Source organism: Jaculus jaculus, chromosome 5 (genome assembly GCF_020740685.1).
Source record: "Jaculus jaculus isolate mJacJac1 chromosome 5, mJacJac1.mat.Y.cur, whole genome shotgun sequence".
Lineage (NCBI taxonomy): Eukaryota > Metazoa > Chordata > Mammalia > Rodentia > Dipodidae > Jaculus > Jaculus jaculus.
In genome coordinates this window covers 22,926,643-22,943,429 of record NC_059106.1, presented here as the reverse complement: position 1 = coordinate 22,943,429, position 16,787 = coordinate 22,926,643, and the positions used below count along the sequence as shown (strand labels likewise).

Here is a 16,787-nt window from a genome sequence, read left to right as displayed (position 1 = left end):
GACGCTTCAGAAAGAATGTAAGGCAGAGTATATATTCTAAGAATTTATGGCTAAACATCTCTTACATCTTGTGAAATGCAAAGGCATGCACATTGTGGTCATTTGATTTAGGTGTCCCCCATAAACTCATGTGTTCTGAATGCTAGGTCCTCAGCTGATGGTAATTTGGGAATTGGAGCTTCCTGGAGGTGACATATTGCTGGGGGTGGGCTTATTGGTGTTATAGCCAGCTTCCCCTTGCCAGTGTTTGGCACACTCTCCTGTTGCTATTGTCCACCTGATATTGGCCAGGAGGTGATATCCAGTCTCTTCTCATGCCATTGTTTGACCTTGCTATCATGGAGCTTCTCTTTGAGTCTATAAAGCCAAAATGAACCCTTTCTCCCACAAGCTGCTCTTGGTCATGTGTTTTCTGACAGCAACTCAGAGCTGACTGCAACACATATTAAAGGTGCTGAATAAACACCAAACTTGATAAATCCAGAAAATACTGTAATTAGAAACATGAAACACTTAAGGCAGAGAAAATTTAAAATCTAAAGGAAAAGTCTTGAAAGCAACCTGATGAGAAATCACACATGCCCTACAAAAGAATATGGATTGGAATGACAGCATACTTCTTTCTGAACCCATGGAGACCAGATATAAGTAGAATAGCATGTTTTGTGTGCTGAAAGGTCAAAATTGCTAATAATGAATTCTTTTGTCAATAAAATATCCTAAAGGAGTTCATGGGAAATACAGACATTCTCAGATGAAGGGAAACAAGGAGCATTTAAAGGAATTTCACATAGGAAATGATAATAAAAGGATTACCATTTTGAAAGTGAAAGAATAATGGGATGAATAAAATAAGGATATATATATCAGGTCACATTTCTCTTCATGTGTTTCTAAAATAACAATGGCTATAAAAATTAGACTGCCTTCTAACATTGTGCACAGTGCATGTGGAGGAAATCTTTAAGACAGTTATATTTGAAAAGTTGAGGAGGTTAAAGACATAAATGGAAATAAGATTTCTACACTTGACTTGAAGTGATAAAATGTTAATACCCATAGACTGTGGAACATTTTCTATGTACATTGCATTACTCAGAGAAAATTCTAAGAAAGCTATTCCAAAGGTGGATTCTAAATTGAAGTTTAAAATGTTTTCAAATCATACATTAGAAGGTAAGAAAAGAGAAGTAAAATGAAAAAAATGAAAGATGTAAGGAAATCCAGGAAATTATATTAAGAATGGCAGGTTTAAACTTTAACATAAATAATTATATTATGTTTAGATGGTCTAAATTAGAAGACAAATATTAAAAGCCAGCAAGGGTTACAAGAAAAGACAATATGGACTGATTTCATTCATATCATTGAATCTAACTGCCAGTGCAAAGAGAATTTATTTACTTATATATTTTTTAAATTTTGGGGGATATTTTTATTTATTTATTTGAGAGCAAGTGACAGAGAAAGAAAGAGGCAGATAGATAGATAGAGAGGGAGAGAAAGAGAGAGAAAGACAGAGAGAGAGAGAGGGAGAGAATGGGCACGCCCAGGGCCTCCAGCCACTGCAAATGAACTCCAGACACGTGCTCTCCCTTGTGCATCTGACTAACATGGACTTTTTCTCTCTCTTAAGTAAATAAATTAACTAATTAATAAACAACAAATTCACTTTAAAAACCTGAGTGTGATTTATAACAGAAATATCAGTGGACCAAGAATTTTTTTTAAATATTCATTTCATTTCATTTATTGCTTTTTTATTTTATTTTATTTTATTTTTTGTTTTTTTGAGTAGGGTCTCCCTCTAGCTCAGGCTGACCTGGAATTCACTATGGACTCTCAGGATGGCCTCAAATTCACAGCAATCCTCCTACCTCTGCCTCTCAAGTGCTGGGATTAAAGGCGTGCGCCACCACGGCCAGCAGCTTTTTATCTTGGAAGCCCATATTCATTATGACTGAATTGAATAATTACTCAGTTACTGAATTTAAAATGAGATGTTGGCAAACTGAATTACAAAACATAAATCAGCTATATGCTATGTCTGAGAGGTCAAACAGTAAAACTTCAAAATATATAAAACAAAGCCGGATGTAGTAGTACACTTCTTTAATCTCAGTACTCAGGAGGCAGAGGTAGGAAGATTGCCGTGAGTTCAAGGCCACCCCGAGACTCCATAGTGAATTCCAGGCCAGCTTAGGCTAGAGGGAGACCTTACCTCGAAAACCAAAAAAATACAACAAAATATATAAAACAAAAACTGACATAATAGAAAAAGAGATGGAAAAAATCCATCATTATGGTTGAGAAGTTAAACATCTTCATTTCAACAATTAATAGAAAGCCAGGGAAGACCCAGGATGACTGAGCACCCTCAAGGAACAGGATCTACTGGACGATGACATAGTACTCCATGCAATGCCAACAAAATAAACAGAGCAGGTACCAAGAAAGAGCACATCCTACACCACAAAACAAACCTCATTAAAATGTGAAAAGGGTGGTTAGACAGAACATGTTTGTTTTTTTGGTGATGGCTTTCTCCTGTTTTTATTGTATTTTTATAGCAAAAGTTATCTATAAAGGTAAATAAATTATTACATCTACTACATACTGATAGGAGAAATCAGTAAATTACTGCTTTTTAAGCATTTATTTAACATCTGTCAATGTAAGGGATTTTCCAGATCTTCATATCCTTAGTGATGGCACCTATTAGATTTGGCTTTGCAAATAAAATTAGGGCCAGTGTTGTTCACACCTGCCCAGATATATGTTTTTTGATAGCAATATGAAACACAAAAATAGAATTATATCCCAGATAAACAATTAGAAAATGTTCAAATAATTAGGAAAAATTAAAGTACTTCAAAATGATCTGTAGGGTGATAGTGTTTCAAAGAAAATTTAAAAAGTAAGGGATAATAAAATGAAAATGTTATATGTAAAAAAAAAAATTATGGGATTAGACAGGTGTGGTGGCACATGCCTTTAAGCCCAGCACTTGGGAGGCAAAGGCAGGAGGATTTACTTGGGTTGAGGCCAACCTGAGACTACATAGTGAATTCCAAGTCAGCCTGAGCTACAGTGAGAACCTACCTCAAAAAAAAAAAAAAATGGGATATAGATGGTAGTATGCTGAGAAGGAAATGAATAGCAATAACTTACAGTAAAAATGAAACTAGAGCCAGGTGTGGTGGTGCACACCTTTAAGCCCAGTACTTGAAAGGCAGAGATAGGAGGGTCGTTGTGAGTTTAAGGCCAATCTGAGACTACACAGTGAGACCCACATCAGCCTGAGCTCGAGGGAGACCCTACCTCAAAAAAAAAAAAAAAATTAGGGCTGGAGAGATGGCTTAGTGGTGAAAGTACTCGCTTGTGAAGCCTAAAGACCCAGGTTCAATTCCCCAGTACCCATGTAAGCCAAATGCACAAGGTGGTACATGCATCTGGAGTTGGCTTGCAGTGGCTAGAGGCCCTGGAATGCCCACTCTCTCTCTCTCTCTCTCTGCCTCTTTTTTTAACCCTTCCCTCTCTCAAACAAATAAATAAAAATATAAAAATACTTTTTTAAAATGTTAAAAAGAATCAACAACAAAGCAAACAAACCAAAAACTTTAAAAACAATGAACCTAGGGCTGGGGAGTTGCATTTAACCATTGTTCAGAGGTTAAAGGTGATGGCTTGCAAAGCTTGCTGACCTGAGTTTGATTCTGCAAAACCCATGTCAAGCCATATTCATGAAATGGCCAAACATCTGAAGTTGGCTTGCAGCGTTAAGAGGCCTTGGTGCACCCATTCATTCATTCTCTCTTCCTCTCAACCCTGCTTGCAAATAAATTTTTTAAGTGAAACTAGCTTAAAACAAAAATAAAAAAGTTTGGGCTGGAGAGATGGCATAACGGTTAAGTGCTTGCCTGTGAAGCCTATGGACCCCGGTTCGAGGCTTGGTTCCCCAGGTCCCACGTTAGCCAGATGCACAAGGGGGCACACGCGTCTGGAGTTCGTTTGCAGTGGCTGGAAGCCCTGGCGCCCCCATTCTCTCTCTCACTCTCTATCTGCCTCTTTCTCTCTCTGTCACTCTCAAATAATCAAATAAATAAATAAAAATCTTTTAAAAAATAAAAATAAATAAAAATAAAAAAGTTCTAAAATCAACAGATCAATTTCCTACATCAAGAAACTAGTAAAATAGAACAAAATAAACACCAATCAACTATGGAAAAGGAAGTAATAAAGACAGCAACAGGAGCCAATGGAATTTAAAGTTGGATGGCAAAATACAATCAACAAAACAAAAAGCTAGTCTTTTGATCAAAATCAATATAATTGTCAAAGCCCTGTCAAGAATGACAAACATAAAAAAAGACAGAAGACACAAATCATGAATATGAAGAGAAAAAGAGTTCATTACTGACCCTGCAGCCTTAAGACAAAACAAACAAACAAACCATAAAAAAAGAGAGAGGGCTCAGCAGTTAAGACAAAACAAACAAACAACTAAAAAAGAGGATGGCTCAGCAGTTAAGGCACTTACCTGCAAAGCTAAAGGACCCAGGTTTGATTCCCCAAGACCCATGTAAGCCAGATGCACAAGGTAGAACATGTGTCTGGAGTTCACTTGCAGTGACTAGAGGCCCTGTACACCCATTCTCCCTCCATCCCCCCCTTTCTCTCAAATAAATAAATATATTAAAAAAATATGAACATGCTTTTACCATCTTTATGCTCACAGAAATGGGCCAATTCATCCAAAGCCATTAGCTACCAATATTGGAATATCTATAGCCACTAGATAAATTTAATTTTAGGTGAAAAAGCTCCATCAAAAGCAATATCCAGGCACAGATGGTTTCACTGTGGTGGTCTATTAGCTGTAAAGTAGAATTTAGATCAATTTTGTACAATCTGTTATAGAAGAGAATACTTCTGACTGATGTTATGAGGTCAGAATTCTCCTGCTTTGAGAACCATATCAGTGGAGGAAAAACCTCGCCAACTGAACACAAGCCTCAACTTTAACACTAAAGTCTTGGCAAAATGTGGGCAGATCATATCAAGGAGTAGATGAAAAGGATCCACATACCATAATCAAGTGAGATCAACCCTAGGTATGTGATGATGGTTCAATATTTGAGAAATCAATCTAAATATTCCACCAGATTGACAAGATAAAATGAAAAGATCATATAATTGATTCCAAAAAAGTATTTGGAAAAATGAAATTAACAGTAAAACTCCTGTGATTCAGGGTCATAGCTGCTAACAAATAATAAACTCAGTAAAAATTCTTAGCAAACTGAAGTAGAAACTCTCAGCAAACTTTCAACTCCAAAAAACAAACAAACAAACAAACAAAGCAAGCTTGAGAGATAGCTCAGCAGTTAAAGGCACTTGCTTGCAAAGCCTAATAGTCCAGGTTCAATTCCCCAGTACCCACATGAAGCCAGACGCACAAAATGGTGCACACATCTGGAGTTCATTTGCAGTGACTAAAGGCCCTGTGTGTGCAGGTGCATGTAGAGTCTAAAGGACAACCTCAGGTATCCTATCAAACCTCAGGTTCTCCATCCTCTCTGCTTGCAAATAAATTTTTTGAAAAGCATCTACAAAATATCTAAAGTTAATGTTTTGCTTAATTGTAACAGATAGATATTTCCTCCTTAAGAAGGGGAACAAGGCAATGATGTTAATTCTTGTCCTATTATTCAACATAGTAGTGGAAACTGCCAGCCGGTGCAATATGGAAAGAAAACAGAAAAAAAGGCATACAGATTGGCAAAAAGGAAACAACTGCATTTCTATTTGCAGGAAGAGTGTGCCACAGTAAATCCAAAGAATTTTTAAAAATACTTACAACTAATAAGTTTCCCAAAGCTGTAGAATAAAAGTCAAACATAGGACATTCAATCACATTGCTATATACTAACAAAAAAAAAAAAATGGAAACCAAGATTCAAATAAAGTGGTATTGATAACCACTTAAATGCAAATGAATATTAGATATAAATCTAACAGGACAGACATAAGATCTATCTACTGAATTCTGATTTCAAAAATTAAATAAACAAGTGAAGAGACAAACTGTGTTCATGGTGGTCAACCTGAATAAAATGACAATTACCCCTACATTCTTCAGTAAGTGTAACACAATTCCTACCAAACTCCCAGCCAGGTTTTCACAAATGTTTTTGTAAGGTATAAACAAGCAATAGTAAAATTTTTCATGGAAATGTCAGACTCTATAATAATGAAGATAATCCGCAGAGAATAGTAAAATGTGAAAAATAATCTGATGTCAGTGACAATAATCAATAGAGCATAAGAGGATAATCACACAATATGTGCACGTGGGTTGAGCACAATACTGGAGTCTAAAAAAAATGGCAACAGTATGTTTTTTGAGAGTGCAACAACCAAAAACTAATTCAAAAATCCACTGCATAAATGGATCTCAGGTGTTTCTAGTGGTGTTCATGCACGTTCCACCCTGTGGCTTCATGGCAATGCTCACACTGGGCACTGTTCATGCCATCAGACCATGCCATGCCAACGACTGCTGCCTGAAACACGTCAGCTCAGATCCAAGGCTGTTCCACGTCAGGAATATGGTGTTTTGACTGTGTACATCAACTTTTACGTTCTTAAAGAAACACATGGTCTCATTCTTTAGCATATAGTATTAAATTAATATCTCTTTGGATTATGTTATGTTAGAATGTTTGATTTTTAAAAATTGCCATTTGAGTTGCTGACTTGAGTTTCTTTAAAAAAAAAAAAATCACTGATCCGGGCGTGGTGGCGCACGCCTTTAATCCCAACACTCGGAAGGCAGAGGTTGGAGAATCGCCAAGAGTTCGAGGCCACCCTGAGATACATAATGAATTCCAGGTCAGCCTGAACTAGACTGAGACCCTACCTCAGAAAACCAAAAAAAAAAAAAAAACAACCCCCCCCCCAAAAAAAACATTGAGGAAGGGTACCACTCCTTACATACAACTGTCCGGACAGATTTTGGCCTCAGTATCCAAGATCTTGCAGTGCCTGGAAATACCCACAAAAGACCCTCATAATAGGAGAAAAAGATGATGACATCAAATTAAAAAGAGACTAATGGAGAGAGGGAGGCGATAGGATGGAAAGCAGACTTATGAAGGGGAAAGAGGGGGAGGAGAGGGAAATACCATGGTTTGTTGTCTGTAAGCATAGAAATTGTCAATAAAAATTTATATTTATAAAAAAAATCACTGAGTGAATTTTGCCTTGGGAATAGGACAGAATTTCCAACAGATTCTGAAACGGCCCTACACATACTTCTGTCGTGTTGTACATTTTGTATTTATTTGTATTTATGCAATAATGGTTGGAAAATTGAAGTATTTATCAACTTTGAAAAACACTGAAGGTGTGTTACTTTCTGCAGTATTAAATATTCAGCCAAGAATTAATTTTCTATGCAAAAATAAACCTATCCATCTCATTTATGTGAAAATTTCTTTTTGTCTTTAACATATGGTAAAACCATATATATCAAAGAATTATTTCCAAAAAAAATTCTTTTTTTTCTTCAGTTTTTCAAGGTAGGGTCACACTGTAGCCCAGCATGACCTGGAATTCACTATGTAGTCTCAGGGTGGCCTCGAACTCACAGAGATCCTCCTATCTCTGCCTCCCAAGTGTTGGGATTAAAGGCATGTGCCACCATGGCCAGCTCAAAATAAATTTCTTTATGGTTAATCATGAGTAAATGTTTAATTTGCATACCTTTTATATATATCTGGGTCATGTAAAAATTTCTCAAGTGAAAAGATACCACAAGTGGAGAAAAGGTTAAGAAACCCTAAGATAGATCAGTGGAACACAATAAAGTGGCCAGAATAAAACCCTTGGAAAATTTCTGTATATATTTCTCTATATATACATCTATATATGTATAGATACATATTATGTTTATTTTAATTATTTTAAGTGGAATATTGCCAAGGTTGGCCTTGAACTACTGGGTTCAAGTGATTCCCTGCCTTAGCCTCTCAAGTAGCTGGTACTACCAGGGGCGATCACAGCCTCTGGCTTACAAAAGGACAAACACAATTCAGTGAAGGGAAAATAGTCTTTCTAGCATCAGATGCTAAAGCAACTGAGTAACCAATGTGGGAGAGGGGAAGAAGGACTCTGGCCTAAACCTCATGCCTAATTCCAAAATCAATTTAATTTAAAATTGATCATGGACTTAACTATAAAATATAATAAAGCTATGAAAAATTCAAAATAAAACATGGGAGAGAACTCTTTAGGCCCTTTGGTTAGGTGTAAAGTTCTCAGAGTTGGCCCAAAAATCCAATCCACAAAGAACACTTTGTTGGCTGGATCCCATCCAAACAACAAAAAATGCTTGTCTTGAAAAAAAAAAAAAAAAAACTGGTATGAGAATAAAACCATAGTTCCAAAATGAGAGAAAAAAATTTACAAAGCACATATCTAACAAAGTATTTGTATCTAGACTATCCAAAGATAAAGCAAGTAAAAAATTAACCTCAATTAAAACATAGGCAAGGGCTAGAGAGGTGGCTTGGCAGTTAAAGTGCTTGCTTGAGAAGGCTAAGAACTCAGGTTTGATTACCCTGTACCCACATAAGCCAGATGTACAAGGTGGCACATGCATCTGGAATTTTTTCCCAGTAGCTATAGGCCCTGTTATGCCCATTCTCTCTGTTTACCTCTTTTGTCTTTTTCTCATCCCCTGATAAATAAAATATATATTTAAAAAAAATAAATTATAGACAAAAGACACAACAAGACAGTTGAGTGAGAAGTAGGGTATCATAGCAAATAAGTACATGAAAAGACATTCAACATCATTTAGGAAAGAGAAAATTAAAGGGCCAATGGTAGTAGTTACCTGTTATTCCAGTACTTGAGAGAATGATAAAAACAGATTGTTAGAAGTTCAAGGTCAGCCTGGGCTACAAATTGAGACCTATTTATTTTCATTTATATTTACATATTTGCAGACAGATGGAGAGAGAGAGAAATCCAGGGCTCCTTAGTGCTGCAACTAAACTCCAGAAGCAAGTGCAACTTGGTGTGCCACATTTTGCAAGGGTGTTGGGGACATCAGACCAGCAGACTTTGCAAGCAAGTGCCTTGAACTGCTAGGCCATCTTCCCAGCTGAGGTCTATCTTTAAGACCAAATCAACCAAACAAACGGCCCATCAAAGCAAACTAAATTCACTCCAGTGAGACACCAAACAGCTACAGGAATGGCTGTAATACAAACCAGAGTGTCAAATGCTGACAAAGTATGAGGAAATTGGACTTAGGTAGGTTTTTATATGTATGTAATATGAATGTAAGTGTGTTCATATGCGTGTGTGGAGGCCGGACGGAGGTTAACCTTAGGAGTACTCCTCAGTCACTTACACCTTGTTTTCTGAGACAGTTTCTCTCACTGAATCTGGAGCTCACCAACTTGGTTTGCTTTGCTGGCCAGTAAGCCCCAGGGGTCCTCCAATCTCTGCCTCCCCAGTGCTTGGACTGCAAGTCAAGTGCCCCGTGCCCATCCTTTACACAGGCAGAGGCGAGCTGAACTTGAGTCCCCATGTTTTTGTGGCAGGGGCTTCTCCATCCCCCTAGGCGTATTTCTAGTAGGAATAGGAAATCCATAAGCTACTTCACATGAACACAAACATACTAAGAATCCAGTGCTTTCCTGTTTGAACGTTCATCCTACAGAAATGACAATTCATAATCCCACCTAAAACTTTTCGTAAATGATCACAGGAGCCTCACTAGTGTTGGCCTCAAAGAGGGAACAACCCAGGGCTGTCCAACGAGTGAATGCTTAAACTGTACTGCATTCACACATTGGAGTGCTCTCCATTCATAACTACCGAGTGTTGATACCCAACAGCCTGAATGGATCTCATGGGAACTGTGCTATGTGAAAGAACAAAAAGCCAATCTTTAAAACAGTGCATGTAGTGGGGCTGAGGATATGGCACAATGGATGACGCGCTTGGATCCCCAGAACTCATGTACAGAGATGCACTTGGGCAGGTGCCTGTCATCCCAGCATGCCTACAGTACGAAGGGAGATAGAACTGGAGACTCTCCTAGACTTCTGTATGAGCTAGCCTGGGACACAGCAGTGGACAACAGACCCTGCCTCAAATGAGATGGAAGGTGAGAACTGACACTCTCTGACACATGCACATCATGGCATGCACAAACTTGCATGCTCTCTCTCTCTCACACACACATACATTATATACACATGCCCAAAAGTTGACATACAATGTCGCTCTTTTATCTAACGTTCCTGAAATAGTGACATGACAGATATGGGGCACTGATTGGTACTTGACTGGGGTTAATCTTGTTTGTGTGCAGCCTAGAGCAGGGTTGAACTGTAGGCATATGATTGAGGGTTTGTACAGCTGATAATTAAGAGTGTGGGTAGTGTCTGTATAGATCTGGTTGTGATGTTACTAAAATTAGGCCAAGTTACTAAGGGAGGCTGGGTGAAGGGTTGCAAAGACATTCCTTAATATATTTTTTGCAACTTTCTGTGAATCTGTGTAATTATTTCACAATAAAAAAAAAAAGTGCTGGGGAGATGTCTCCATGAATAAATCACTTGTCTCTCAAGCTGGAGTACCTGAAGCCAGAAACCATGGCAGGCTTCTGTCACCCCAGCATGCTGAGGACGAGACAGGTGACAGACACAAGAGAATTTCTCAAAAGCTCCTATGAGCACAGCAAAGAGCAGGAGACGGGGGGGGGGGGGACCTAGACTGAGAAATATTGCCTCAAATGAGCTGGACAGGCAAGGATTGACTAAAAAGTTGTCCTCCGACCTCCACATGTGTACCATGGTATGTGTACATGCAATACATTTTTTTTGTTTTGTTTTTCACGGTAGGGTCTCAGTCTAGCCCAGGCTGACCTGGAAGACACTATGCAGTCTCAGGGTAACCTTGCACTCATGGCAATCCTCCTACCTCTGCCTCCCATATGCTGGGATTAAAAGCATGTGCTACCAAGCCCAGCCACAACACAATTTTTTAAAAGTAAAAAATGGGTCTGGAGAGATGGCTCAGTAGTTAAGGCTCTTGCCTGCAAATCCTAATGACCTGGGTTTGATTCCCCAGTACCCACATAAGCCAGATACACAAGGTGGAGCATGCATTTGGAGTTCAGTTGAGGTGGCAGAAAGCCCTAGTGCACCTGTTCTCTCTCTCTCTCTCTCTTTCTCTCTGTCTCTGTGCTTGCAAATAAAATTATATTGTAAAGGTAAAAAATAAAAACTGGTAAAGTCTGGTGCTTAAAAGATGTTGAGGTTTCTTGATATGACAGAGAGCAAGTCAGAACAACTTCACGAAATGACAGCAGTCATGTTGGCAAAACTGAGAAGGTAATGAATTAGGAGAAAGTTTAAACATAATCATAGGATGTGAGGGAGATTTGGCTGAGTCATCTGTTACCCCATTGGTTGCCAGGCTTGTTTCAGCTGATCTGGCCCCTTCCTCTCTGCTCCCTGGGCATCCCTTGTGAAGCTGCACCCTCAGATGAAAAGGGCAACCTTCCTGGATAGAGGAGGACTATTCTTCAGTCAAGAGCATATGAGTAGCTGGGGTCCCATGCTAGAACCTCCAAACAAGCTCACGTAAAAGTATCTGTAGATTCTCTCTCTCTCTCTCTTTGGCTATGTGTGTGTGGTATGTGTGCATGTATGTATTTGTGTATGTGAGGGTGCACCTGTGTGTGTAGCATGCTCATGAATGTGTGTGCATATGGAGGGCAGAGGCTGATGTTGGGTGTCTCCCTCTATCTCTGTCCACTTTGTTTATTGAGATGGTGTCTCCCACTGAACCCAGAACTCATTGATCTAGCCAGTCCACCTAACCAGCTTACCCTGGGTGGGGGTGGGGGGTCTTCCTGTCTTCTTTCCCCTTTGTTGGGGTTATAGGCACATACTACAATGTCTGGTATTTACATGGGTTCTGGGGATCCCACCTCAAGTCCCACACTTTTAGTGTAAGAACTTTATCCACTAAGAAATCTCCACAGTCAATTGTCTTGTGTGCAGGAAGAAGGGACAGCTAGACTCAGTCTTATGGGTCAAAGGTTAACTTCAATGATGACAAACAAAGATGTTGACTTCTCTGCTGGCTTGTTCGGGTCTTCTCTGTCTATAGCATCGTTCATCAGACTGTGACTGGTTGGAAAATAACACATGAGGGAAGATGCCACCTCTCAGATACAGTTTGAGGTGAGAGGCCAGGGCAAGCCCCAGGTGTGCAAGAACCATAATGTGGAAACAGGAGTCCATGAGAAAGCAGAAAAATGAGCAAGACAGGAAGACCAGAGCTGCCAAAAGTCCCTATGACTTACATAAGCTATAAACAAACGCTTTCCAGAAAGAAGTGGAGGCAGGAGGATTAGAAGTTCAAGGTCATTTTTGGCTACATGGCAAGTTTGAAGCTTCATGAAACTGTGTCTCAAAAAACATAAATAGTGTTGGAGAGCTGGCTTAGCAGTTAAGGTGGTTGCCTGTGAAGCTTAAGAACTCATGTTCCAATCTCCAGGTCCCACATAGCCAGATACACAGTGATGTAAGTGCACAATGTTGCACATGTGCCCAAGGGGACATATGCATCTTGGGCATTCACAGAGGCTGAAGGACATATGCATCTTGGGCATTCACAGAGGCTGAAGGCCCTGGCATACCCCATCTCTCTCTCTCTCTCTGCCTCTTTCTCCCTCAAAATAAAGTGAAAAACAAACAAACAAGAAACATAAGTAGAGGCTGGAGAGAGAGCTCTGCATGTAAAATGCTTCCAGCACAAGCATGAGGACGTGTGGTTGGGTCCCCAGAGCCTGTGTAAATGCAGCCGTGGTGACCCACACCTGTAACCCTAATGCTGAGGAGGCAGAAACGGAAGAAACCCTGATGTTTAGGGGAAATTGCTGGTGAAAATCTCGATAGTGTTTTTTCAGAAGAAAATTAAAGTATATACGTGGAAAGGTAGAAGGAAGGGAGGGAGGGAAGAAGGGAAAGCTTTGACAAATATAAGTTAATATTTCTGGAGTCTTTTATTCCTAAGAAGTCATTTCATTTGCCACAGTAAATCCTGAGGGGCTGCTGTGCTTGGAACCTCAAAGTGATTATTTGCAATGGCACGCAACTAGAAAGTTCCATGTATCCCATGATTTCCATATTAGAAAATAGAAACTTGTAAGTACTTTCAGGAAAATGTTTCATTCACATTACAGTGTAAGCCCCGCCCCCCTCTCTCTCTCTCTGTTTGTGTGTGTGTAATATGTGTGATGTGTGTGTAGGTTAAGAGTGTGCACTTGTGTGAATGTCAGAGGATTATGTTGGGGTATTGATAATTGTCTTCCACTTTGTCTGAGACAAAACCTTGCTCTTTTATTTGTTTGTTTGCTGCCTCTGAGAATGTCAAACTATTTGGCCCATGAGCTTTGGGATCCTCTTGACTCTGCCCCTCCTTGCTCTGTGTGCTTTGGGATTACACATTTGCACTATTTGTTTCTGGCTTGAGTGGTAGGAATTTTTGTTTTGTTTTAGATTTTCAGTTTGTGCTCCTACAGTTCAAATCAGAAGTCTTGTATATGCCCTTGACTCTTACCCTTCCTTGCTTCCCAGGCCTCACATTCCAGTCTAATATTTGTCTATAGAAATCTCTGTTTTCCTTGCTTAGAGATTCTACCCTGTTATCTACTACAGCCACACTTTCTGGCCCTCACTACTCTTTTCAATCTACCACCCACATTACCATAGTGAACACCTGATACTGCAGACCAGAGCATCTTGGCCCCACTTCAGTCATCCAGCTTCCCACAGCTTCATATAAGGTTTCCAGTCTTGGGTCTTAGCCTCAATCCTCCTGAGCCTCCCCTATCCAGTCTCAGCCCAACAGTATCAAGCTGTGTGGATTTCTCAGAATATTCCTTGTGAGTCCCAACTTGGACATGTGGTCCCCAACCCTGCCTAGCTACTCTGTAACTAATTTCCTGCATCCTTTTAACCTGAGAAGAGACTTCAGGTCTGATCTCCAGGGCCCTCACCCCAGGATAGGTCCTGTGAAAATATCAGCTATGGCTAGTGATAAAATGTTTACAAGGAAAGCTGGTTTATGGGGGTCTTGCCCTGCCACATCCCCAAATAGGGTGTTCTCATGTCTAGCAACATGTCTATTTATGACTCTTTCCTCTGTGCCAAGTGTGATATCCTGCAGGTAGTAAGTGCTGAACATATTTGGTCAATGGGATTTTCCAGAAAACTGTAAAAAGTAGCACATTCAGTACTAGGGTGATAGCTCAGTCAGTAAAGTGGTTGCCTTGTAAGCATTAGGTCCCACATAAGAAAGCTGGGAAGCTAGGCATGGTGGGGCACACCTTTAGTCCCAACACTCAGGTGGCAGAGGTAGGAGGATTGCCATGAGTTCAAGGCCACCCTGAGACTACATAGTGAGTTTCAGGTCAGCCTGAGCTAGAGGGAGACCCTACCTCAAAAAACAAAGCAAAGCAAAACAAAACAAAACCAAAAAATAAAAAAAGATGGGTATAATGGTGTGTGCTTGTAATCCTAGTGCTGGAGAGGCAGAGATAGGTGGACCCCTGGTGCTTGCTATCCAGCAAGTCCAGACTACTCCAAGAGCTCCGGATCAATGAAAGACCCTGTCGCAGAAAAGGTAGACTGTGCCTGAGGAATGACACACTGGCCTCCGCACATATGCACACATGTACATGCCTTGGCACACAAACATGCGTGTGCACACACAACGCTATGTTCTGCAGAGTTCTGAAAGTGCAGAAAAAGTGACTGTCACTGCCACATGCTGCTCTCTGTAAACACTGTAAGTGCTTAAAGCATCACCCTTGACCCTTGCTCCTTAGATTCTCCATCATTTCCAGCCAGAGACATTTGCAGAGACATGAGGTATGATACCAGAGCTGTTGTCATTCTCACGTATACAATTTCCAGAGAAGCATACAACTGGGAATGACTAATGACCTTGTAAGATAATTCCAACAAAAGGTTCTAGAATGGGAAATCAGGGTTTGTCTATGGGAAAGAAGACCACCCTGACTTTAAATGCTGCAAATTCTAGACAATGTAAAAGATATATCACTTTTTTTTTTCTTTGGGTTTTCAGAGGTAGGGTCTCACTTTGACTCAGGCTGACCTGAGATTCACTATGTACTTTCAGGGTGGCCTTGCACTCTTGGTGATCCTCCTACCTTTGCCTCCCAATTGCTGGGATTCAAGGCATGCACCATCATGCCTGGCTATATCACTTTAGCACCCAGAGAGAACAATAATCAAGAGAATGTTTAGAAGCTGCATTTAGTTTTAAGTCAAAGCTAGGAACATATCTTAGCTGACAAGAAATGGAACATGTGCTCCCAAATCAATGTAGTAGTTATGACAGAGTCACTCTTAAGGAATTTTAAAATAATTGAATTTAAAATGTGGCTTTATTTTAAAAATATATTGAGAATTTTTTTTTGAGGCAGGATCTTATGTACTTCAGGCTGGCCTCGAACTCACTATGTTACTGAAGATAACCTTGAGCTTCTAATCCTTCTGTCTCTTCTTCCTGAACACTGATTTACAAGTGTTGACCACCACACCTGGTTTCATATAGCACATGGGATTGAACTTGGGGCATGCTGCACATTGGGCAAGCAGTCTCCCAGTTGATCTATACCCGCAGCTTCTGTGGAACTTTTTCACATCCCTGATTTTCACTGTCGTTCCAACACACAACTTGTGTGCCCAAATAAGACAATCCATGCTTTAGAAGTTACCCAAGGAAAATATTTAAAGATGATGTAAAGAAATGATGAATGTGTAGACAGAGGTCACTAATGATATGCCAAAGACACAGAATCTGTGATTAGCAAGCCAGATATTCCAGACCAACATATTCCGAGCTTGCATTGGTGGCAAATGCAAATGACAATCAAGGTACAAACCTGCCCTTCCCATCACCTTGTCTGTCTCTCTACATCCCGTCAGCAGAAGGCCTAAATTTCTCTCAGCTGTGTTGTTGGGGCATCATACTTTACCATTGAATTCGAAGATCTCCATAGCAGGGAACATGGGTTGATGGAAGTTTTCACCTTCTTCAATGCTCCCCAAGAATGCTTCCTCCTTGAGAGTTTCCTTATTTCCCATCACGTAGCTTTATAGGTGGCCAAAGTCCTGGAGCCAGCAGAAATGCTCCTCGAAGAGGAAGCCCTGGCTCCCATTTAACCACAGCAGTGAGCTGAAGATCACATGCAACTTCCCTTTGGCTTCAGTTTCTGAACTTGCTCATTTCCTGATGTGGTCAGGACTGGGCAGATCTCAGAATGAGCTGTGCACATGTACAGTTCTTGCTTAGGGGCAGCTGCTTGTTAAGGAAAATCAAAATGGTTTGGGGGCAGTCCCTCACTTCCAGATTCCTAGAAGACTCTAGGAAGGTTTGTTCTCTTCTTCCTCTCTGCCTGCCCAAGCTCTGCATTAGTCCAGAGCCAACTGGCTGCCCCAGGATCTCTCTAGCCCCCACTGACATCTCCTTTCATCCAGAACCAAGTGACTGCCCTAGGACCTCTCTTCTCACCTTCTTCCATTCTGAGCTCATCCTTGGTACCCAGTGTGAATCCTGCACCAGCAGCCGGGGTGTCACTTGGGAGCTCAGGAGACACAGAAAGTCACAGCTCCATCCTCATAGATGCTGAGTTTGAACCTGTAGTTGAACAGATTCTCCTG

At 40.3% G+C, this 16,787-nt stretch overlaps 1 protein-coding gene across 1 annotated transcript in view; it reads right to left on the bottom strand.

Moving 5' to 3' along the window:
• The window catches only part of Marco (macrophage receptor with collagenous structure), a 51,030-nt gene extending 34,817 nt beyond the window's left edge, over positions 1–16,213 (bottom strand). Inside the window, exon 1 of the mRNA XM_045150117.1 lies at positions 16,103–16,213. Within this exon, the coding sequence (XP_045006052.1) occupies positions 16,103–16,211 (109 nt within the window). The 5' untranslated portion in view covers positions 16,212–16,213. The remainder of the gene's footprint in view (positions 1–16,102) is intronic.
• Positions 16,214–16,787: the final 574 nt, after the last annotated feature.